The sequence below is a fragment of the Thunnus maccoyii genome, chromosome 2 (genome assembly GCF_910596095.1).
Source record: "Thunnus maccoyii chromosome 2, fThuMac1.1, whole genome shotgun sequence".
Lineage (NCBI taxonomy): Eukaryota > Metazoa > Chordata > Actinopteri > Scombriformes > Scombridae > Thunnus > Thunnus maccoyii.
In genome coordinates, this window is record NC_056534.1 from 21,338,149 (window position 1) to 21,364,282 (window position 26,134).

Below are 26,134 nucleotides of genomic sequence, written 5' to 3' on the forward strand. Positions count from 1 at the left end.
AGAATAGGACCCAAAACAGAACCTTGAGGCACACCACAGGAAAGAGGGGTAGGAGGAGAACCAGTCCAAGGCGCTCCCTCTGTGATCCACAGAAAGTTGCACTAAGATTCAGCAGCACTAAAATGGAGCACTCACCCACATTGGAAGACATCATTATGTCATTTGAAACTCTGAGAGGAGCAGTTTCAGTGGAAAGCTTCTGACGGAAAACTGATTGGAATTTATCTAAAATGCTGTGTGCAGTCAAGACAGCAGTGAGCTGTTTGGCGACAACTTTGTCTAAAATTTTAGAAATAAAATGCAGCTTGGATATAGGCTTGTAATTATCGGGAATGTGTGGATCAAGGTTTGTTTTTTTCAGGAGGGGCTGAACAACTGCATGTTTGAAGTAAGCTGGGACACAACCAGATTGCAGGGAGCTGTTTATAATAGAGACCAGACATGTACCAATACACTCAAGTACATTTTTCAGGACGGAAGTGGGTAAAATGTCAACAGGACAGGAGGGTCTCATACTACCCACCAGATCAGTGACGTCTTGCATGGAAATTGGAGAAAAACAGTCCAGAATTGACGGCCGAACAGCATAAGTAGAGAGGGGAATAAATTAGGGGATAATGCTAGCTCTGACATCTCTAATCTTATCAACAAAGAAGGAGAGAAAATTGCTGCAGTCCTTATTTGACCAAACAGACACATCCGGAGGTGCAGGAGTGACAATGTTGTTAATGATGTCAAACAGGACTTTGGGGTTGCGTGTACTGGTGGAGATGAGATTGGAAAAATAAGAAGCCCTGGGTGAACCTGAGTACATGAATAGCTAACCAGCCAGGGTACTTAGCCTGCTACTTAGCTTATATACAACAAATGCACGTATATAATACTCAAAGGCATATATTCTCAAAATTTCACAGAGAGAAAATGCTGAACTGCACACTAGCTCCAGTTATACAGCAACTAAAATGGAGACTGGTGTAACGGACTTTATGTAACTTAACAATGACCACCAGAGGGAGCTCAACACCATGAAATTATACCTGGAATTGGACAAATGATATGAATTACCAGCACACTCTTTCTTTCTTTTAATCAATTCAGTTTATTCTTTTCACACAAAATTTAAGCTGCGACTTGTAATATCATAATAAATATTCCTGGATTGAAGAAGAAGGCAGAAGAAACAATAATGATAATACCTGCCCCCTTTTCAAAATAATCTGGATAGTCTACCAGGACTTTTAACACTCATCTAAGACACATGTGGATGCTCATATTTGACCCAAGACTTAACATGAATATTACTCATTTAGTTCATATTATCCAATTACTCTCTCTCTATACATTTTCTTAAAGTGAATAATAGTTGGAGAACATTTGAAATGATTCTTAAGAGAATTCCACATTCCATTTTGACTGTACACTGAAATACACATCTGCTTCAATGTACTACGTGCATACATGGTTCTAAAATAATATTTCCTTCTGTGATCCTCATCAGCTGATCCCAACACAAACAACCTTTGCAAATTTCCAGGCAACAATCTCAAAGTTTTTGGCTCTGTACATAACTGAGTATTTAATCCCATTGAATCTTTCAGTTTTATCATAGACAGTCTGTTAGTATGCTCCCTTGAATCCACCTTATTTATAATTCTTGTTGCTCTTTTCTGTGGTGTATAGAATGGTTTTATATTAGTTCCATATGTGTTACCCTATATTTCTATACACTAACTGAAATATGGTAAAATAAAATAAAAAAAATACAACATTTGAAGTGTTTTGTAGTCCAACATGTACTTTACTTTGTTTAGAACTGACATACTCATGTACACTTTTGTCTTTATATAAGCTATGTGAGGTTTCCAAGAGAGTTTGCGATTGAGTCAGATCAAATTACGGGCTTATGTTCTGAGCAGAGGATATAAATATATACATGAATGTAGTTTATAATAGGCCTACATTTTAATGCAATATTATACCCAAAGAGATAAAACTGAACTTTTATTTCTAGAGTATAGAACAAGGTCAGTAAAATAGGACAACTAAATATAGCAGCAGACACAGAGACACAAAGGACTTCTCTGTGTCCATGCATTAAGTAGAAAGAGGCAAATGTCCCAACATTACAGCAAACGTTTGCCCCCTTTTATTATACAGTAATAAGATAAATATTTAAGTTGCAAAATAGCCCTCTTTCTCACCTTTTCTCACCTGAGAAATTGGTGAGAATCAGGCAAGCCTTTGTAAAATGTAAAAAATGTTGGTTGTGGAGAAAGGTTGAAAAAGTGATGTAGTCCATGATGGTGGTAGGGGGAGAGGAAGGGGGATGACAGTGTGAAAGGGAAGCAGCTGTAGGGACAGGGAGGCTGTAAGGTCTGTGTAGCTAGGGGAGGAGGAGGGGACAGCTGAGGAAGTTGTGCTGAGCCTGTTAAAAAACATATTCATCTCAGTCAGTGTATTTACATACATTTCTTAAGTAACCTTGCTTTCTCCAGTAAGCTGAACCTTAAACATTATGTAAATGAGAAACCTACTTACAGCACTCAGTTAGGAGTTTAGAGAAACCTGGTTCCCCACCTAGATCAACGATTGATTCAATTATTAATGGAAATTAATTGATAATTGATCAATAATCAACATTCCTAGTGTATACAAAGCCTCCTAGGGTTCATATGGTAGAAAAAATATTGAATTGGAAATCTGTGCTAAACCATGCAAACAGATTGATAACTTAGACATCTTAACACTATTCAACCTCTCATTACATTTAATAGAAGGCTTATAGTTCCCATGAACACAAACTCACTGAGCGCTCCTCCAAATATTTTTCTTTTTTACAATGTGAAAAAGAAGCTCCATGCAGTGGCTTTATGCTGTAAGTGTTAAATGTGTTGGAGGCTTCTTCTGTTTTGGGTCTTAATAGTGTGTTGGTGTGATTGTCATGTCTTTTCAGTCGTGTCATGTTTCTCCAGACAAACATTAACTTGTCTGTGCTTGTCACTGATCTGTATCCAGTCCAGGACTCCAGTTAGTGTTCATATGTGTTGTTTTAAATTATTATTTTACCTTGTTTCAACCTGGCGCATTTCTCACAAATGTGACTATCGTGACTCTATAGGCCATGCTAACTTTGCACTTGCCACCTCTTTTATAGAGACTCAGGGAAACGAGGGCTCACACATAACATTGGGCCTTGGTTACAGGTTTGGCTATCAGCAATAATTAATGATTATCAAAGAGGATTACTGATTATTAAAATCAATAGAAATTATTAATAAGAACTAATAATTACAGGGAACGACCCTGGGGTCAGGGAAAAGATAGCCAATCGATTGATTCAGTCTCATAAAATTTACTAAGCTATCAGTTTGGAACTCTGATTTATAATTTACTTAACTATAACCAAAATTACCATATCAATAGGTAGTTAAGGTTGAAGGATTTTGGAGTTCTTTGCAGAGCAGAGGTTGGCAAAATTCACTCTTGTGCAACATTAAACAGATATATATATATATATATATATATATATATATATATATATATCTAAAAGCATTAAAAGCATTTATTTAAAAAGATAACAAAAGTAAAAACACACAATATGTAATCTAGCTAGTGCGACTATATACAGGTGTGTGTGTGTGTGTGGTGTGTGTCTGTGTGTGTGTGTATGTGTGTGTGTGTGTGTGTGTGTGTGTGTGTGTGTGTGTAGGAAAACAGGTGCAAAAAATAAAGGCAGAACTCAGACCATGTGCTGGCTGAGACAAAGGAAAACTACAAAGATGACGAAATCAAAGATGGTGAAATCAAAGATGGTGAAATCAAAGATGGCGCTGGAACCACATATTCCATTGTGCTGTGAACAAGGGAGGACAAAAGCAAAAGGGAGTGTGTCTTCTTTGTTCTGCCTCCGTGTGTTGAACACGTGTTAGGTCAGAACAAAAAGTGTGTAAATGTATGTCTATGTTAAAGTCAATTTGTGTAGGATATGATGCCAAGTTAGTAAAGAAGATAGTTAGCTGCATGCAAGGCTTAGTCACTGGATTTAACATGTGTGAAGCATGCTAACATCAATTTAGTGGTGTGACTATACAGTAACCTGACTATAAACAGAAATCACAACAATAGAGCTCAATGAATAACCTTAAATCAAATCAATACATGTATATCGATATTGATTAAATTAAGCGGTTCTGTGCTTTAGCCATGTGCTGGACTATACTGTGCCCAGTATGTTACCAAGTCCATGGAGAAAGAGATACTTTGTTTTGCTGCTTTGATGAGTCCAGCGGGTGAACCAGGCTGGGGAAGAGCTGTGGCTCTGAGGCTGAATGGTAATGGCTTTGCTGGGCTGTCGGTGATCCAACTGTGCAGGGCCAGAGGGCCCAGGTCACTCCTTTGTTCAGTCCTTACAGAGATAGCGGCAAACTAACTCTGCTTCGTGGCTCCTGTGCTTGTAAAATCAGCCAGCAGACCTGTGTAGTAGCCGCTGGCACTAGATAATTTGGTTACTGAGTCTTAGGCAGGCTCTCACATCTTCTGCCACAAAGAGAGAGCTAAGCAGCTGAACTGCTCCCTTAGCAGCAGTGAGGAGAAAGAGGAAGTGGAGAGGGGGAGCTCTGGTTTTGTTAGCCTGGGTCCATGGGTGGAGTTCACATTTGGGTGCGAACAACCAAGGACTCTGGGAAATTGAGTTTCTTAAGGACTCCCTTTGTTTCTTGTTGAAACATGTGGGTGGCCTGTGAGACCCAGCAACAACGTGTTTTCAGGCAAGCTGCATGAGCCTCCTGAAAATGATGTTAACATGAATTTGACATGAATCATTTCAAACGTTTATCTCTGTGTCAGACTGAGTGTAAACACAGAAACCAGCTGCCTTTAATGGCCATTATGGCCATAATGTAATGTTATTACAAAGAGCTAAAATTTTAGAAGGTAAAAATTTTCATAAAGTGATGAACACAAGGACACCCTTCCTTTTTCACTTGTTTAAATCTAGCTTAACAGCATGAGTTTTGTTCTCTCTGCCAGATGTAATTTATCAATGTTTTATTAAAATATTTCTCTCTGTCCCTCTCCCAGTTTGTTCTCAGTTCTCTCGAGGTGTCTACGCCATTTTTGGTTTTTACGACAAGAAGTCAGTAAACACCATCACATCCTTCTGTGAGACGCTTCATGTCTCTTTCATCACACCTTCATTCCCAGCAGAGGGAATGAATCAGTTTGTTCTCCAGATGAGGCCGGACATCAAAGGACCACTAGTTTCATTAGTGGAGTACTACAAATGGGAAAAGTTTGCCTATCTATACGACAGTGATAGAGGTAATGAGGCCATTAATGAATGGACTGTTAAATAGAAATTTGAGTGTTTTTATTGGATTTTCAGAAGATTTCTGCATCAATGTGATGAAGCACCTTGATTTGTTTCTGGTTTAAAATGTACTATATCCCAATATGTATTGTTAGTGTAATAATGAAATTACATACAGTATACTGTAGGTAATTATTTTATAATTGCAATATGATCTGTAAATTACATATAGTATACTGTATGTAATTATTTTAGAAAAGCAATGTCATCTGTAAATTACATACAGTATACTGTATGTAAGAAGTCAGTAAACACAAATTACATACAGTATACTATACACTCACTGGCCACTTTATTACCTTACCTGTGCAATCTAATGCAATCTAATACAACAGCTCTGTCATAAACTCTACATTTACGAGGCCTATACATTTTCAGTTTTTGTTGACATTCTCAGAAAGGTCATAATTCTACTTTATGTTTATTATTGAGGTCATAGTGAGTGGTGGTGGTGTACTGGGGTGCATTATATTGAATGGTGTTCCTAATATTTTGTCCACTCCATTAACATAAATGAGGAATATTGGGAACACCATTCAATATAATGCACCCCAGTACACCACCACCACTCACTATGACCTCAATAATAAACATGAAGTAGAATTATCACCTTTCTGACAATGTCAACAAAAACTGAAAATGTATAAGCTTTGTAAATGTAGAATTTATGGCAGAGCTGTTGTATTGGATTGCATTAGATTGAGACCTAATGAAGTGACTGGTGAGTGTATATAATCATTTTATAATTGTGATGTCATCTGTAAATAACATATAGTGTACTGTATGTAATTATTTTATAATTGCAATGTCATCTGTAAATTCAATACAGTATACTGTGTGTAAGAAGTCAGTAAACACAATTATATACAGTATACTATATGTAATTTACCATGTTTTTAAATCAGGTGATGGAGATTTTCCTTTTGGCATCTTCTTTTGAATTAGTTATAGTCAAATGCATTACTTTTATTCCCAGTGTAGTCACATTCTTATCATATGATTATTATTGTTTTGTCTACTTTTAGTGAGTGAAAACTAAAGACAATTTGGTTTAAGTCAGCAGAGCTTAATAAAATTTAATTTTTTTATGGCTGAGGCCCAAGCATTTAAGTTCTGTTGGGCCATTCATACATGGAAAATGGTATAGGTCACATGTGAGTTGTTGGTCCAACTGGCTGTCATGTTTGAATGGTCCTATTTTACATCCACAATATGCCATCTAATTATTTTTTTAACCTCTGTAGACTACAGTTGAACTTAAGTATTATGATTCACTGATTGTGTCTTATGTCTGTGTTTTTGTGTGTAGGTCTTTCTACTCTTCAGGTCATTCTGGACACTGCAGCAGAGAAAAAATGGGTTGTCACAGCAATAAATGTAGGAAACCTGAAAGATGAGAGGAAGGATGAAGCCTACCGCTCCCTGTTTCAGGTATAGATGCTGTATTCATACATGCAATCCACCCTCAGTCACACACACACACACACACGCACACACGCACGCACGCACGCACACACGCGCGCACACACACACACACACACACACACACACACACACACACACACACATACACACATTTATGTTCCCCTCTGGAGAATGAGTTTCAATCATCACTGAGTTTGTTGTTGTACTCATCTATTAAACACTTTATGCATTGAAGTCCTCTACAGTTGCACTAGGTTCAACTTCCTTGCTCATTTATTCTCAGTGCATAATATAACCAGTCCCCACAAACTCTCTTGTAGACAGTAGTTTTCAAACATTTTGGGCTGAATAAGCACTCAGCAGTCACAGCTGTGACCAGAATTGTGAAAAAACAGTAGAAAGGTGAGGCACACATCACTGAAGGTAGAAGTTCCTCATTGCACCTCTTAATCATGCAACAGTGTGGGTGTGTTCGATTTAGGTCACTTAAGCTCCATTGGGAACATTACAGGGGGAGGTGGGGAATGAAATATTCTCTATGCTCCTTGGTAAATTAACTCATGGTTCTGGACAGTATTTTAATCATGGGGAAATCACAGGATCTGGTCTGTAACAGACATGGACATTCAGCAGGACAAAGCTAAAGGAGAAAGCCAAAAGCCTCCCCAGGGGGGCGCCAGAAAGTCGAAGTTGAGGCAAAGATACTGCTTGAGGTGAAGAAGAGTCATAAATCTTACTCCTCTGAGTCATAGCTCAGTCAAATCTGAACACACAGACATGAAACCCATATTGATATCATTCAGTGTGACTTACACCTCCAGAGGATATTCAGGTTATTTATGTTCCATACAAATATAACGTGATGATGGTAAATACATACGCAAGCACGCCCTCAACTCCAGTCATGTAGTAGCCAGTGAATGAAGAAAGCCTATAGGCAACACCATGAAATTAGAATGAAAGTAAGGATCCTGATCCTGTGGATCAACAGGAGACCAATAAATCCTGGCATTCTGAAATAGTCATTGACTTTAAATCCAGATGTTTGCTGGAAATGGTAGCTGTCAAAAATGCCCCACTGTGCTCTGTTAAAACAGTGTTGTTCTGTTAAATTTGTTGATTGATAAATGTTAAATGTTATCCATTACTCATCTGTGATTTTAGGACCTGGAAATTCGTAAGGAGAGACGCATCATCCTAGACTGTGAACAAGACAAAGTCAAAGACATCATGGAACAGGTTGATACCAGTCTTACTACTACTACTACTGCTAATATAGGAATATCATCTTTAATATTGAGTGGACTCTGTTTTCACAAGACCAACAGAGGGGTGAATCTTCTCTGGTGAAACCATCTTCCTAGTAGCAATACATCCTAGCCTTAATTTTCCAATTTAAATTTCATATCTTTCATATTTACATATACAGATAATTCAGGCGTGTTCATTTAATGGGTCTAAATCAGGAACACCAGTATTTGAAACATGTAGCTTGTGATTAAGTACTATCAAACTCCTTTCTGGTGTTTCTCCTTCTCTGTTGGGCTTCGGCAGACCTGCGAGCACCAGTTCCAGGCCTGGTATCTGTTCTTCGCAAGGCTCTCTCTGAACATTTCAAACCAATCACAGTGTCCTTAGGAATCATGAACATGGCAGCCTTCATGACAGGGCTACCTGTGCTATGTTGAATCAAATAGTTCATTGATTCATTATCTTTGTGAATAGATTATTTAAATCCATCTATTCCTTAATCCATCTATTCATCCACTGGCAGCTGTTTTCAGGTCAGGGTTGCTGACCCATCAATTTATCTTCTATAAGTACAAGCTTAAAACTGGACAGTTTTTTTAAGTCGTGAAAAATGAACATTTTGGAGATGCGTGGTATTCATCAGAGAGCCACAATAGGGTGGCAAATGTTAAAAAAACACAATAATACATGATTTTCATGACTTTTTATAATTGTCCCTTGTTTATTATTAACACAGGTTTTACTCTTTTCTGACCAGGTGATCACTATAGGCAGGCACGTGAAGGGATACCACTACATCATTGCTAATTTGGTGAGTCACTGTCTGTCTGCTTCAACCTGACCGAACACTTTGGCTAGTGGGCTCAGTTCCAGTCTGACCAAATTCTGCTTCTGTGTGGCTGATAAATGAAAGTGATGGTTAAAGGGCCAGATATTGTTAAAAAAACATTTTGCTAGGTCAGGTGTCAAATAACAGGTTTACAGTCAACAACCCCAGGGGGCCAGCCTCCTAGTCTGAGTAATGGGCCCAAACAAAAGTACAAGACAAACAATGACATATATAATGTAATGTAATGTATTAAGAGGCTATGTTTATGTCTCAGGACTTAACTGGAAGAGCAGTGAATTTGTGCCTTCTAGGGGTTTGCCACCATGGCTGTTGGGTTTCTGTGTGCCAACTGTTTTCTGTAACCAGTGCTGTTGTAAAACTGGGTCAAATGGGCCAGTGCCCTTCGAACCATGAGCTACAGTGCACGCCAACTCATTGATAATCAACTGAGAACCAAAATAACCAAGAAAAAAACCCATGTGTTGTGTTTACTGTCACAGAAGACAAATTAATCTCATGTTCATGTTCAGTGACGATTAGAGAAAAGTCAAAAAACTGAAAACAGATTTGTGTATCAGAAATTTGCTTTTTCTTCTTTCCTCTCCCATTAATCATCTCACAACCCCTCAGATTTATCCAGTGACCCTTTTGAGGGGCCTGGATGAGGGAGTCCAAGTCCCTCAGGAGGTTCTGGTTGAGCTAATAGAGCTGCCATCACTTGTGTTTTGATAAGTGACTGTTGCTCTGGTGTGGGATTTTTCAATTCACCAAGCAAAGCTGTCAGTTTAGTACCCATGGCAGCCTATTTGGCCAATTCATCTGCAAAATTGTTACCTTTTGCCACCAGAGTGACAGATGTGTTATCGCAACTCCATGAGTTATGGGTGTGCCATCAGCTCTCTGAAAACCGCTTTCTCTCCATATGTTACCAAAAATATGACAGACACCATTTGCGTAGGTGGAGTCTGTATAGATGTTAACATTCTTCCCTTCTGCTAGTTTGCAGGCTGCTGTTAAAGCCTTGATCTCTGCTAGCTGTGCTGAACAGGGTTGATCAAGCCCTTTTATCTTAGCTTGAGAAACTGCATTGTCATTCAATTTGGTAATGCCATAGCCAGCATGGCTTCCTGTCTCATCCCTAAAACATGAGCCATCAACAAAAAGTGTTAGCTGTGCCTCAATTTGCTCATTGTACATATCTTTTCTGGCTTTTAGAAATGAGTCTGTACAAAGTTAATGGATGTCCCATAGTTCGATCTGCGTAAAGCATTTGACACAGTCAATCAGGATGTTTTATTATCGAAACTCTCTAAATTTAGCTTCTCATATAGAGCACTGTTGTTGGGTTTGAAAGGAGTGCATTTGGTTATTAGTTATAACTCATAATTATCAGAGATAATTATGGATTATGTCTGGATGGATTTTAAATTATGGATGGTGGATAACAAGCGAGCAGGGCGGCGCTATCTCCCACGCTATCTGGCCATCAGATGTATGGAAAACGTGCGTGATTAGGTGGATGTGTAGGCGTGTGTGTGTGTGTGTGTGTGTGTGTGTGTGTGTGTGTGTTAGTAAAAGAGAGGGGAAAGAGAAGGGGGAAGACCGACTCTCGGTCCCGCAACCGTGAGAGGAGAGCAGTGGTTGCTTTTTCTACAGAGATCGCGCGTACGGATGGTGGTCATTACGCACGTTGTCTGGTTGTGAACTGACAAAACAACTTACTTCTCACTCGCAGTGGTACAAACACAGAAATCTAAATGGGATAACACAAACAGTATAGTGTGGTGAACACAGGCTAAACAGGCAGCAACTTAAAAATACTCCTCGGATTACAGCAGCAAACGGGACTTGGCGGTCCGTTAAAACACACAACAACAGTACAAGCACTAAGCTTATAAACACACAAATCTAATATTATCTCTGCCCAGACGACTTCTCTCTCGTGTCGTTCTCCGGAGCAAGCCGGTGTGTGTGTTTGTGTGTGTGTGTGTGTGTGTGTGTGTGTGTGTGTGTGTGAGTCCATCAGTGAAATCCAGCAGCAGGTCCTCCGGTGCATGGTACTGGTGGCGCCATCCGTGGTTTCTCAAGGTTGACGGCGCTGATTTCTCGGCGAGCAGCAGAGAAACACAGGATGGTCGACTCAGTCGGTAGACAGTGGGGCGTAGAAGTTATCCGCGTCTCCGTGAAGCAAATCTTTTCTTCCTTCTGCAGGTAACACTGAGAGTGCTGGGTTGCAACAACAACTCTCGCGGATCCCGTAATAGTTTTGTCCAGCGAGGGGAGAAGCTCCAAAAGAAAAGGGGGATAAGCACACGTGTACGATTCCTCTTTGATGGTAATCCAGCTGACCGAAAAAGCGAACCTTCTCCTGATCACAGATACGCTAAAAGAGGACACTATAACAAATAGAACTGGCTGTAAAGTTTTCCAGGTTGGGTGAGAGAGACTAAGAACAAAGCTTTCGAATGACTTATAATTAAATTTATGTCTAAGGTTGATAATTAGGCTTGAGTTGAAAATGGCTGCAACTCAACCTCCTCGGCCAGTGTCTCGAGGAATGTGAGTATTAATATGACTGGGGGGAGTGGATTCATTTAGGCTGACATATTCTTCATGACACAGTCAGGTTTCAGTAGACGAAATAAATCAATATGATAATCTGAGATTAAATCGTTTACTAATACGGCTCTACATGATAGTGATCTAATGTTTAAGAGTCCACATTTAATTCTCCTATTTTGTTTTACTATTGCAGTTGTGGTTTTAATTTTTATCAGATTTTTATAAATTAATCCTCCTCTGTTTACTTTAGATTTAATTGATTTAAGTGGTCGGGGGACAGACACAGTTTCTATGTGGTTTAGAGTAGGTAACTGCTCTAATGGAAGCGCAGAGAAGCGTGTAGGACTGCAGCTCTGCCTCCTGGTCTCAACTCTGGGTTGTCATGGTTTTGGTCTACTAATAAACTCAGCCATATTTCTAGACATGAGAGCAGCTCCATCCAAAGTGGGATGTATGGTGTCTCTCCTAATCAGACTAGATCTTCCCCAGAAAGTCTGCCAATTATCTATGAAGCCCACATCGTTTGCTGGACACCACCTCGACAGCCAGCGGTTGAATTGTGACATGCGGCTATACATGTCATCACTGGTCAGATTAGGCAGGGGCCCAGAGAAAACTACGGAGTCCGACATTGTCTTGGCATATGTACACAGCGACTCAACATTAATTTTAGTGACCTCCAATTGGTGTAATTGAGAGTCATTCATGTCCACATGAATAACAGTCGTCCCATATTTGCATTTATCCTTAGCCAGCAGTTTTAAATTTGTTACAACACAATCTAACGTAAACAACCCTATCTAACACTGTCTAAGCTTCTTCTATTTTGAACCTATTCAAACTCTTTCAAAGCACTATTTAAATATTGTCCAAACTGTTTCAAAACATCACACCATAGCAGCTAGCACATATTAAAGCATCAGTTAGCACATAGCAAAGCATCACACCATAGCACATCCCAAAACATTTACCCAAACATTCCCCAAAACATGCATGCATTACATTAAACTCTTTTCTGCCATTTTTGTTAATCACAGTATTTTATAACATCATTAGCTTCTTTAAAGTAGAGACATTTGTTACCTGTTGCCCGTTCAGATGCAATCTGAAGCCAGAAACAACAATGTTAGCAGATGTGGTAATAGGTTCTGCTTATCTTTATTGGTGGCCACTGTTGCCCTGGTCAACAGATTTTCTGTCCAGGCCGCAGGCTCCCTGTGCCTCTCCTGGCTCGCTCACCAATTTTATGTGGTGGAAAAACTCTTCAGATGGGCCAATAAATTTTCAGGTCTCCCACAACATATTTGTTCCAAGAATCAAGCTGTTCCAAATTCAAAGAAATACAACGAAACTGGCAGCGTTCAATGTAATAAGATTTACTGTGTATCAAGTGCAATACAAATAAACTGAGGCTTGGTCCATGGATCAATTACCTGAAAGACCACAAACATCGTCTTAGATACTCTTCATATCTCCTCCTACGGTGGAGCCTGTCTTATTTGATTTTCTAGAACTCCTCCTTGTTTTACCAAATACTGGAATTTTACACCAGTGTTTCCTAGACTCCCTTGTAAACCCCTCCCCTGGTGATGTCACTTCCAATAAAGCTCCTCCCTGAATGACGTCATTAGTGACTTTGACATTTTGGCCATAATTCAAATATGATTCAGTTTGGAAACAGTGGTGTGTCAAACTTCCCTAAAATTAGAAATAAAAATAAGGCCTGTGGCCTTTAATCAAATATCATAAACAATTAATCAAATATCATGAGCGCTAACCTTTCCTTGACTTTCCTTTAAATAATTACCCATCCTATATACTGTCCCTGCGATGATATGCCACTACTCCCCGCTTACGTCTTCAACTACACTCTCCTCCTGCTCACTCTGTTCCTTGGCTGCCCTGTCACATGCCTGCTTCTCTGCCTGGCAGTGGCCATGGCCAGCCACCTCTTCTCTTCCACCTGTTGCTGCATAATGGTGGGTACTGCTATTGCTGTAGATGTGAAAGCCACTGCTGCAGCCCCTGCAGCAAACCTTTTTGTGATTTTTGCACATTTGGCGGCATTGGCATCTAGATTTTTCAGTTATTTGGCCCACACTTCCTCTGCACCCCCCTTCTTTCATTTTTGCTCATCCATCTTGGCAATTGACAAAGATGCCCTCTTTCATGCACAGATGTTTGGCTCTGAGACAGCATCTGACACAAGAAATGGAGGACTGAGGAGGAGAGGCGGGGCCGGCCCAGTAAGAGATGTGATTGGGCCAGCCTAGTGTCATTGTAGAAAAAGAACCAGTGGGCCACTGTCCCTGCTTTATTTGCCTGTCGTTAGCAATCAAAAAATGAATATTAGAAATTTAAATTATATCGTCCCCAAGGTGCATGGGCCCACTGGGAAAATGCCTGGTATGCCAGATTACCAGTTCAGCACTGCCTCCATCAGATTAGTAGAAATATGACAAACATGCACTAAAAGGTAGTCAGTGTTAAGAAAAAGTCATCAATTTAAATGAACGTTGTCTCTGTGTTCCAGGGTTTTGTTGATGGCGACCTCTCTAAAATCCAGTATGGAGGAGCAAATGTATCTGGGTTTCAGCTAGTAGACTTTGATGATCCCGTGGTGGCAAAGTTTGACCAACGATGGGAGGCTTTGGAAGAAAAGGAGTATCCTGGAGCTGATACACGGATCAGGGTAAGATTTAGACATTCATTAGTTCACACTTAGGTTAGTATGAATTGTTCCAGAAATTTACAGTATGCTGTGTGAGGAGGAGCTGGAACCTGCCTGGTCCAAGGACCAGAGAAGGATTACCAAGCTAATTATAACAATAATAATGCTAATAATAATAATAAGAAGAATAAGAATAGTTTAATAAACAAACCTAATACTACAATTCCTAAAATTATATCGTGAAGCACTGTGATGTCTGCTGTAAAATTATAATTGCTTTACACATGATTTGAACAACTTTTTATTAGGAAACTTCATGATCTTGACTAGAATTTCTGTTGGACTTTTAAATGGTGACTCAGCATATGTAATGATGAGCAGCCAGAGAGAGAAAAAGTTTAACAGGTCACAGCACCCACAGTGGATGATGGCTTAAATAACTGAATCAAAGGTTCTAATACATCCTATAAGAACTACTCAGCAGGCAGCACAAGGATGATGTTACAATATCTCTTTCTCTGTTCAGCCATAACATGCAGGGTCTTTGTGTGTTTGCATGTTTCAGTACACCTCAGCCCTTACGTATGATGCCGTCCATGTGATGACTGAGGCCTTCCGCTTCCTCCACAAGCAGAGGATAGACATGAGTCGTCGTGGCAACAGTGGGGACTGTCTGGCCAATCCAGCAGTGCCCTGGGCACAAGGGGTGGAGATTGAACGTGCCCTTAAACAGGTAACTGTGAGGAGAGATAGACTGACCCAGTTTTATGAAAGCTGGTAACTGTACAGCCTTTGGTGATGGTGGTAGGGTGTAAAAAACATGAAAACAGAGTGCGACTGAGTCGAACTGTTGAACTGAAAGTCAAAAGCTTTAACTGCACTGCTGGTTCTTATGGTTGATTTAAGTTCATTATGAATGCGCAACACTTGTCGTAATAGACCATTTTCAATTTTCATTTGATGATTTAATGAGCCATTATTTATTGTTTTTCATTTTTCATAACAAATGACAAAAATGTTATCCTAATTTTAACCCTGACCTGAAAAGTGAGCTACTTTTAGAACTGCAGATTTTGTGTACCATTACATCTCTGGTGGCCGCTAAGGAGTCCAGTGAGGAAGAGTTGTTGTTTCAAACAGTCAGTAGTATTTAGAGAAAAAGAGGTTGAAGTGAGCAACTGCAACAGCCACATGTTTTCTAGAGATACCTATGAGATAAATAAAAAATACAGTTTTTATTGATTTTTCCTTTGTGTGTGTGTGTGTGTGTGTTTGTGTGTGTAGGTACGTGTAGATGGTTTAACAGGGAATATTCAGTTTGACCAGTACGGGAAGAGAGTCAACTACTCAGTGACAGTCATGGAGCTGAAGAACAACGGACCTGTGAAGGTAACTGAAGAATCAATTTGACATCATCATGATAGCATGTAGCCATGTGTAAGATATATAATCTATCTGTGTGTGCATGTATTTTTTTAGATTGGCTATTGGAATGAGGTGGATAAGATGGTGGTGACAAAGTCAGACCTTTACCCTAACGACACCATGGGAATGGAGAACAAGACAGTCATCGTTACAACTATACTGGTAATAAACACCATGACACTAATGGGCCAGATGTAGTGAAAGAATGGCAATGTACAAGTGTACGCTACGGTTGTCTGTGAGTTTGCATCTGCAATCTGCGTGTATTTAGCATCAGATTTACTAAGACTGCACTGGGTACAGTCCTCCAGTGAGGGAGAGCTCATTCTGCCAGTGAAGGAAAGCTCATTGGCACAGTTCAGCAGCAGGATTTCTAGGATATTACCACAATCTTACTACAAAATGTATACTTTGGCCACAGTTCAACTCCACTGGAAATAAATTCAAAATAAGACTCTTTAGCATATATCTTAATATTAATGCATTGGAAGGCAATAAACATGTTCATGGGAAACAAAAAGGGGATGATGTGACAGAGTAACACAAAATACACATAAGCCATCAGTGAAGAGGGAGAGACAGAGCAGCAGGTCCAGCAGTTCAGAGTGGAGCAGGTGGAGGCAGAGGTGTTAATTCTGGGGTAAATGCAGCCAAAAACTCACTTACATGTCTTAACTAAAGAAAGAAAATATAATTGCAGACTATAGCGATTTTAGAATACATTCATGATCAATTTCAAATTGAAGTTTGATGAAAACAAACCAAAACTTCCCATGCTCATTACAATAATCAGATATTGTGTTCATTAAGAAAAGCACCGGGCTTTAGTTATAAGGCAATATGTAAATGCACATTAGATATAGCCTTGTCTTGGCTCTTGTAAATTCCGTCTGTGCTCTGTTTACACCTGCTTTTCAGAGGCAGAAGATCTTCCCCACAAACTGCATGATGTTAGCAGAATACATAATCAACCTCTGTTAACATGTTTTCTCCTATTATTTGTAGGGGATTAATTCAAATTTTATGTTATGTAAATCTATGGTCATGTATAGTAATAAACCTTTTCATGAGGGATTGTCAAAGTCACAAAGATTCTTTCATGAAGAATGTGGTGCAAAAATGATGCAAAGTGATGATATTAATAAATGTAACGGCTGTGTTTTCTGTACCTTTAAAACCGAAATGACAAAATTGAGGGTGAGGTAATATTAGTGTCATGTTGGTTTCATAGAAGACACATCATAATATGTTTGCATCACTGTAAAGCATAAAGCTTCTATTATCGAATTGGTTCAGACGAGTCCAGGTGATACCAGTTGGCCAGGAATGCCATATAGTTAGCAATAACTGATAAAGCAATAGAGATTAATCTGTGTGTGTGTGTGTGTGTAGGAAGCCCCCTACGTGATGCTCAAAAAGAATGCTGAGCTGTTTCAAGACAATGACCGCTATGAAGGTAGGTGTATATGTATATGTATGTATGTATGTATGTATGTGTGTGTGTATATATATATATATGTAAATGTGTATACTTTTTTTTTTAATATTTTATTTTTTATTTTCAGATTTATTGTCAGCAATTATACAGAACACAGAACATCAAAGAAACCCTAATTCCTTTCCTGTATAAACCCAGTTAGAAAAAAAAGTCATGGAGTGAAAAACAAAGAGGCCCTCTGGCTTGCCAGAAGTGATCACATCCCTAAGGTGATGTGCCTATATACTCTAGGAAAGGCTGCCAAATTTTCAGAAAGGTATTGTATCCATATGTAATCTTTTCAAGAGGGATACAGCTGTTCATTTCCAAAGACCATCTATCAATGTTATATATATATATATATATATATATATATATATATGTAGACGGGTGACAAATTAAAGGGAAACTGGTCCAGGTCTGAATGCTTGACCCCTACAGTGAGGGTGGCTCACTGTATGGCTCTGTAATGCTGTGGGGGGTATTTTGCTGACATGGTTTGGGTTCACTTGTCCCCTTAGAGGGAAGAGTTACTGCACATCAATACAAAGTTGTTCTGTGATCACCTTTATCCTATGATGAAACATTTCTATCCTGATGGGAGTGGTCTCTTCCAGGATGACAATGCCCCAATTTACAGGGCACGAGGAATCACTGAATGGTTTGATGAGTATGAAAATGATGTGAATCATATGCTATGGCCTTTGCAGTCACCAAATCTCAATCCAATTTAACAGCTATGGGAGATTTTGGACTGACGTGTTAGACGCTCTCCACCACCATTATCAAAACACCAAATGAGGGAATGTCTTTTTGAAGAATGGTGTTCCTCAGCCTTAGCACTGGTTCTACAAGTCTCTGGAACTCTTCTGGAGGGACATACAATATACAGAATTTGCTGGCAATATACTTGTTAAAAATTGATGTCACCATCATATCCATAAGTTGTTGGGTGTGGAAATACTTGACACAAAAGATGTCACGATCAAGTTTTTTTGGCCTCCAATGCCGACGTTAGGATCGGCTCAGGAAATCACTACATTGCACACATTCCAGAATGAAGATGATTGTCCCCTGTATAACAGAGTGGGCTTTTTGCTTTGTTGTCCTTTGCTGATTATCTGTCTGTGCAACATTCAAAGTAATCTACCCTGCAGTCTGCAGGACAGTAACTGGACATTCTGGGCAGTTTGTCGAACAATGCTGACGTGTCTCTTTGTGCATGTGGTTTGTTTGTTTGTTTGTTTGTTTGTTTGTTTTTCGGGGGGGGGGTTGACTGATGCAAGGATACTGTGTTGACCTGGCTGCGGAGATTGCAAAGCACTGTGGTATACGCTACCAGCTAAGGATAGTGGGAGATGGCAAATATGGAGCAAGAGATGCAGAAACCAAGATCTGGAATGGGATGGTTGGAGAGCTGGTGTATGGGGTAAGATAAAAATGTATTTTTATTAAACAACTTAACAAGATATACTATACAAGATAGCAAGATAAACCGCAACATGTTACATGTTCTTAATTACAAGTAAAAATAAAACAATGAGTAAAACAAGAAGACAGAAGACAAAGAAGACATCTCTTTGGGGCCACACCAAAAAATGAATCAATGCAGGTTGTTCACACCAAATGCGAAGCAAATTTTCGCCTTGCATTACTCGCGCAAGTTTGACCACGGGATCATTTGTGTTCATTCGCCCCAAACAGCCAGCAAGCACCATTAGGCACCAGCTAGTGCCCACCCAGACAATGGGAGCCAGCATGATGATGTTACTGATGTTATATGGTAAATGGTAAATGGACTGTACTTGTATAGTGCCTTTCTAGTCGTTCCACCACTCAAAGCGCTTTTTACACTACGAGTTACATTCACCCATTCACACACACATTCATACACTGAATGGGTACAGGGGCTACCATGCACGGTGAAAAGTGCCTTGAGATGACTTTTGTTGTGATTTGGCGCTATATAAATAAAAATTGATTGATTGATTGATTGCACCTGCCCATCAGAAGAATCTAATCATTCACACACTGAACAGCTGTCAGGACAAATTTGTGGTTCAGTATCTTGCCCAAGGACACTTCGACATGCGGACTGGAGGAGTCGGGAATCAAACTGCCAATCTTCCGATTAGTGGACGACCAGCTCTGCCTCCTGAGATTAGAATAGAATCCGGTGTGACTGGTGTGGTGTTCCGTTGTGTGTTTATTCCTCCAGAAATCAGCAGCAGCACCAACGTGCTCCCCGGCTCTTTCCTCCAGAGCTGGCCAGCTCTCAACAGCTGTCTGTTGGCAAGCTGCAGCTGAATCCCCTGCTCCAGCTCCCCAATACATGCAAACTTTTCATTCAAGTTGAATATTTTCAACTCATGCAAATTTTGCCTATACACCTCATTCACGCTGCCCGGAGCGAATAGATGCAAATTTGCGTCTATTCACACTTTGCATTGACTTGTATGTATTCCCCCCGTGCAAAAAATTTGCTTTGCGTTCTGTGTGAACACCATAATGATGTTTTACATATTTTTGATGAAGGGTCAAAGATAGATTTCCAAAAATGGTGTTGTTTTCGATACATTCAGAACATATGTAACAGAATAGCTGGTTCCTGTTTGCATCGGTCATATGTGGGATCAATCACATTTGCTACTTTTATCCCCTTTACAGCTTTCTCCGTCATGATGTGATATTGCATGTCATACTTCTTTTATTTTTATTCATGACATTACTTTTAAAAAAAATCAGTGTAAATCAGTTAGATTTTACTATTTTTTAACACTTTATTTATAGAGATTTTTTTCCATTTATCGCACAAAAATAAGGAATAACAGAAAGAAACAAAGAACAAAACCAAAAACAACATCTGAAACAGACACATCACAAAAAAAAAAAAACATAGTGTATTTAAACATTGATAGGACAGACCAACTGTAGAGGTATGAGTTCATAGTTCCAGGCCAGGTAAACTATTCACGTAGTTTATTAAGGGTCCCAGGGTTTGTAAAATCTCTTAATCGAGTCGTTGAGAGTGCATCTGATTTTTTTAAGCTTGATGTTCTGCATCAAATCTTTGATCCATTGGTCGTGTGATGGAGGGTTATATCCTTCCATTTAAATAGAATTGAGTGTCTAGCTAATAGAGAAGAAAAGGCATTGACTTTCTGTAAGTGAGCAGGGAGATTGGAATCATGTTGAACTGAGAATATACAAAAAAAAGATTTTACTATTTTTAAATGCAGAAATGACTGCTGACATTTTAGGAACAAAATGGTTGCTTATTGAATCTTCATATTGTCACGTACATGTGATCCTGGTAATGATCCACAAATATATTTGGATTTTCAAAATAACACACATTAATATAAAATTTAACCCGAACAATCTCTATCAACATGTTGCACAAAATTTAACCAGTAGATCTGGTGTAGGTAATTGTGCCTTGACAATCTGCAACATTATTCCAATACAGACTGCAGATGAGACAGATACAGTACCTGCTGCCTCAGATGGCTTTAAAGAGAGTCACTAGAGTAAAGAAAAGGCTGTCAGTATAGGATGCTAGCTGTTGTGGATGACATATGCTGGTAAGACAGGGATTTATGCCATTACAAGAATAAAAACTGTCTGAAAAGTTTAAAGACAAGCAAAATGAGATCTCAAGATGACACTGCAGATGGCTGCCTTGGTGTGTCTATAGAACAGATTTTTACTTATATGGAATAGATTTTTACTCATTCTTTATTGTAAAATTTTATTTAAAATTTATATCACCTGTCTTTTGTGACAGGTGTATTTTTCTTACTCTGTACAGGTACTTGTTTTTTCTCTCTCTTTTTTGATTGTCATGCACAAAGGCAGATTCCTTGTAGTAAAAGACTTCCGAGTTGAAATCAAATGAAGTTGAAATCTTCAGCAAATGCATTTCTCAGTCGTGGTTAGTGTGGCTAGGGACTGGGCTCAGGTCATCAGCGGTACTGTGTGCCCAGGAGGCATTGGATCTAGCACATTATCTCACTGCCATTGCTGTAAACAAATTCACTAACCAAGACCACTCCTTCTAGAATATGGATGTAATGGTTTATTGGGAGTGTGATGGAAGGCAGGGTGAAAAGGAGGAAGGATAGTTAGAGGGATGGTTGGAGAGGGAAGGATGGATGGGGGAAGGGAGAGGGTCGGGGGGTGTGAGGATGCGGGGGTGAGGGTCGAGGTCGTGGGATGCGGGATGAGGGGGTAGGGGTCGAAGGGATGAGGGGCGAGGGATGGGGAGAAAGAAGAGCAGGCGGGAAAGAGGGGAAGGAGGGAGTGGATAGGAGAGTGATAGATGAAAGGAGGAGATGCGTCGACGTCGGGGAGGTAAGTGGGAACAGGGGTTGAGACTCAGGGTGGGGGTGCTGTCTCGATGATCTGGCATCTGTACGAGGCCCCCCTGTTCCTGTGTTTGAACAGAGAAGAAAGTTAGCGGAGGGGTCGGGTGGGAGGGACTTGCAAGCTGAGACAGAGGGGAGAGGAGCGGATATGGTGTGTTTAAATACCCTGTGGTGCGGAAATGGGTTGCGTACAAGGCGTGGTCTTTGGTTCCCGAACTTTGTTTATAAGTCTATAAACTTCATTTCACTAACCAAGACCACTCCTTCTAGAATATGGATGTAATGGTTTATTGGGAGTGTGATGGAAGGCAGGGTGAAAAGGAGGAAGGATAGTTAGAGGGATGGTTGGAGAGGGAAGGATGGATGGGGGAAGGGAGAGGGTCGGGGGGTGTGAGGATGCGGGGGTGAGGGTCGAGGTCGTGGGATGCGGGATGAGGGGGTAGGGGTCGAAGGGATGAGGGGCGAGGGATGGGGAGAAAGAAGAGCAGGCGGGAAAGAGGGGAAGGAGGGAGTGGATAGGAGAGTGATAGATGAAAGGAGGAGATGCGTCGACGTCGGGGAGGTAAGTGGGAACAGGGGTTGAGACTCAGGGTGGGGGTGCTGTCTCGATGATCTGGCATCTGTACGAGGCCCCCAAAGAGACTTCAACCAGAGAAGCGAGAACGGGATTTCTTAACGTTATCCGGGTCGTGATGGATGTAGGTATGAGAGTGGGACGAGGCTGGGCATGGTGCTCCGGGAATCCGGGAAATTGATTCCGCTGAGGTAGGTCTGTATGGTGGAAGACTTGATCTTGAGTTGAGTGTGGGATAATGTGATGAAGCAGGAGAGGGTAAGAATGTCCGGTGAAGGGAATGGGAGTCCGTGGGAGACGTGAAAGGTTTTAAAGGAATTCCAGCCGGTGAAGTATGGAGATAGTGTTCAAGGGGTGACGCTGTTGGTGATGTTGTCCCGTGAATTGGTGACCAGTTGTTCCAGTTGCGGGTTCAGTTGTAGATTGTGGCTGAAAACGGTGGGACTGGAGTTGGAAGAGGGTTGGAGGCTGGAGCTAGTTGTCTGAATTTCTGAAACATGAAACGGGAGAGTGAATCGGCGATTGCGTTTTTGTGGCCTGGAATGTGGAGTGCACGGATGATGAACTGGTGCTGGGCTGAAACCAATGTGAGCTTGCGCACGAACTGCATGATGTCCAGATTGTGTGACCGGCCTTTGTTGAGGATGTCGACGACGGCGCTGTTGTCAGAGTGGATGGCGATGGTCTTTTTGGACCATTCATGCCCCCAAAGAATGGCAGCGATGACAATCGGGTACATTTCCGAAATGGTGGAGGAAGGGGCCAGGGAAGAGAAGTCGGGTGGCCATTCGGCGGAGAACCATCTGCCGCCGTAGTAACCACCGAAGCCGACTGAAGGGGCGGCGTCGGTGTATAGCTGGATGTCATTGGCGTCTGTAACGTGGACGTCGTAAAAGAAGGAGATGCCGTTCCAGGAAGAGAGGAACTGGTGCCACATTTTTAGTTCCATCTTGCACGCGCTGTCCAGTTGGACGTGGTCGTGGATGGATGGGACGGCGGTGGCTATGGAGAGAAGGTGTGACAAGAAAGATCGGCCCTGAGGGATGATGCGGGTGGCGTAGTTGAAATGGCCCAGCAGAGAGAGTAATTGACGTTTGGTGCATGTGTTGGCCATGAGAAAGTTTTGAATGAGTAGAGAAATGCGGTGGAGTTTCTCAGTAGGCAGAGATGCTTGGAGTGTAATGGGGTTGAGGGTGATGCCGAGGAATTCCAAGGATGTGCTTGGGCCTTCTGTTTTCTCTGGAGACAGGGGAACGCCGAGATCAGTGAATGCGGAAATCATTGTGGTGAGACCGTATGACGGGGGCGACGACGGTGGCGTGACCGTGAGGAAGTCGTCAAGTAGGTGGATGACGTATGGGAGTTTATAATTGTTGGAAAGAATCCAGCAGAGGGCTTCGGACAATGAGTCGAAAATTTTTGGGCTGCTCTTGCAGCCGAAGGTTAGACGCACGGCAAAATAGTATGCGCCCTTCCAGGAGACCCCGAAGAGGTGCCAGTAGTCGGGGTGGATGGGGAGGACTTTGAAAGCGCTTGTGATGTCCGCCTTGGACAACCATGCTCCCTGGCCCGCGAGTCGGATGAGGGAAATGGCGTGGTCTATGGTGGCGTATTGCATGGAAAAGTCCAGGCTGGGAATCAGGCTGTTAATGCTTGGAACAGTGGAACCGTGGGGGGACGAGAGGTCGATGATGAGCCTCTTTTTCCCAGAGTACTTCCTGGTTGCCACTCCGATTGGGCTGACTCTGAAAGACGGGAAAGGGGGGCTGGAGAAAGGGCCAATCATGAAGGCGTCATCAACTTCTTTTTGCAGTAGTCTGTCAACTGTGGTGGGTTCAGACAGGGCTGATTGCAAGTTGTTGCATATGTGAGAGGACTCAGGCATGGCCTGCAGACCCGGATGGAAACCGTAAGTGAAGCCCTGAATGAGGAAGTTGACGAACTGGGTGTCTGGATGGTTTTGTAGGGCGGTGGCTAGGGCGTTGATGTTAACGGGGGTATTGAGATGCTTACACAGCTGTTGCTTTGTCGGGTTGTGTGGGCATGTGGCTCTGGCGTGGGCTCCCCCGCAGAATGAACAAGTGTGGAGGAATTTGCAGCTGGAGGAGCGGCAACTGAGGTCGTTGAAGTTATTGCAGATCATCCGTCCTCCCTGGTAGAGGACAGGTCTCCCTCTCCTGTCCGTGCCTTTGGGGAGGGGGCCGAGGATGGACGGGTGATCTAAGGCAGGTTTGGGGGTGATGGATGGTGGGGGAGCCACTGATGGCAAGTAGTGTGGCGTGGCTGGGCTTTGCTTGTCTGTTACCGAGGCGCGGGGCAGGGGGGCGGAGAGGGTGCATGCTGCGGCGGGATGGGAAGGGGCGCCGCACGTTTCGCAGTGTAGAGAAGCGCAAACTGCGAAAACTTGGCAGTATAGCTCGTGGTCCAATGTTCCCCAGTACGTGCCCTGGTTGAACTGTTGGAGGCGACCGGCGGCTTGGGAGGCGAAGAGGATATGGTAGGTATAGAAACCGTTGCCGCCGAAACGCAAGGCCAGGTCGAGAATTAATGACAAGTAATCATCGAGCTCGGACCTGCGGTCGGGGAAGGCTGAACAAATTATGTCTCTATACAATGAGAATGCGAAAGCGAACTCGGCGACTGTGAGGTCCTTGGAGCGAGCAGGAAGTGGCTGTTTAAGTTCCAAGGGGCCGAATGAGGTGAGCAGTTCCCTGGGGATGTGGGGAGTAATTGATGTAGGGTGAATGAGTTGAGCGAGATCAATGTAATTACCGGTTAGGATCTGCTGCCTGAGGGTGGGAGACACGGGGGAGGGCCGGGCGGATGCTAGGGGGCGCACTGGTGGCTGGGCGGTGGCCAGGGTGTAGCTGCTGGATGGAGGTGTGGGAGCCAGGAAAAGGCCGAGGCTGGCCGTGTGTAAGGCTGTAGGATAAGGAGGTGCAGGTGCTGTAGTACGGGTAATGCTAGAGTGCGGGTCGTGGGGAGCCGGGGGGTAGGGGAGGAGACGGGGAGGGTGAAAAGAAGGAAGAGGAGGAACAGGTTGGGTGTAACTCGTGGAGCTGCTGGGGCCCGCTGTTGTTTGTGCTGTCTGAGCGGCTGCCGTGGTTGGTGCGGGTGGAGGAGCAGCTGGGATGGCCGGGAGGGAAGGAGCAGCAGAGATAGGAGCCGAAGAGGAGGAAGGGATGCTGGGTTGATGGAATGTATATGCGTGGGATGTAAGTGCAGCTGAAGAGAAAGTGGGAGGAGGAAATGGCTGTGGAGCAGAGAGCGCCTGCATAGGGTTAGAAGCGGACTGTACTAGGGAGGCTGAGGTTGCTGAGGAGGAAGGTGTGCGTGTGGCGGAGCGACGTGCCGTGACGTCATGGACGTCGTCGCGCGCGCGACGTCGGGAACCCGGAAGATCGTGGGAAGATGGACGGGAGAGAGTGCTGTCCTTCAGGGAGTTTGTGTATAATTGAAACAGTCTTGCCTTGTTGTCGGTGCGGTGGAAAGGAATGTTATTTTGGCTGAGGAAATGCTTTAAGCGAGCGACGGTCCACTCGGACATGTTTGGGGCCGAGGAGCGGTCCGTACACCGGAGGCGAGGAGAGCGCTGCGCGCGGTGGCTGCTCCTCTTGGGCGGGCTCCGGGATCTCGAGCGAGGCTGGAGTGAGCGTCGGGAATAAGTAGCTTCCTTCGGACGCCGAGTACGGGACCTTCCCCTGGAGCCGCTGGGGATCGAGGGCTCGACGATACCGTCGTCGACGGAGGATGAGGGCCGAGAGGCCGGGATGAGGGAAACCGAGGAGCGCAGGCGAGGCTGCCGGAAAGATCGGACGCCGGGGGACTCCGGGACTTCGAACGAGTCCTTGTCCGAAGCGTTGAGAAGCAGTTCGAGGTCCATGATGTGAGTAAGAAGTTTTAAGTTTATGCTGGTGTGTCACAGGGTGCTTGCAAGCTGAGACAGAGGGGAGAGGAGCGGATATGGTGTGTTTAAATACCCTGTGGTGCGGAAATGGGTTGCGTACAAGGCGTGGTCTTTGGTTCCCGAACTTTGTTTATAAGTCTATAAACTTCATGAAGCAATAAACTTGCCGAAAGGTTTTCATCCAGAATTGTTTTTATAAGCCAATAAACAATGCTATTGAAACTGTAAGAATAATTTCAGCAGGAGCCTTACAAAAGATATCTTACTGGGATTGCTAG

At 42.4% G+C, this 26,134-nt stretch overlaps 1 protein-coding gene across 3 annotated transcripts in view; it reads left to right on the plus strand.

Annotated features, from left to right (window-relative positions):
* The window catches only part of LOC121884031 (glutamate receptor 2-like), a 101,081-nt gene that overhangs the window by 30,664 nt on the left and 44,283 nt on the right, over nt 1-26,134 (plus strand). For all 3 annotated transcript variants that reach the window (XM_042392560.1, XM_042392553.1, XM_042392570.1), the window contains exons 3-12: nt 5,080-5,319; nt 6,678-6,799; nt 7,958-8,032; nt 8,802-8,855; nt 13,969-14,127; nt 14,672-14,839; nt 15,391-15,495; nt 15,586-15,693; nt 16,924-16,987; nt 18,295-18,437. In XM_042392560.1, the coding sequence (XP_042248494.1) occupies nt 5,080-5,319; nt 6,678-6,799; nt 7,958-8,032; nt 8,802-8,855; nt 13,969-14,127; nt 14,672-14,839; nt 15,391-15,495; nt 15,586-15,693; nt 16,924-16,987; nt 18,295-18,437 (1,238 nt within the window). The remainder of the gene's footprint in view (nt 1-5,079; nt 5,320-6,677; nt 6,800-7,957; nt 8,033-8,801; nt 8,856-13,968; nt 14,128-14,671; nt 14,840-15,390; nt 15,496-15,585; nt 15,694-16,923; nt 16,988-18,294; nt 18,438-26,134) is intronic.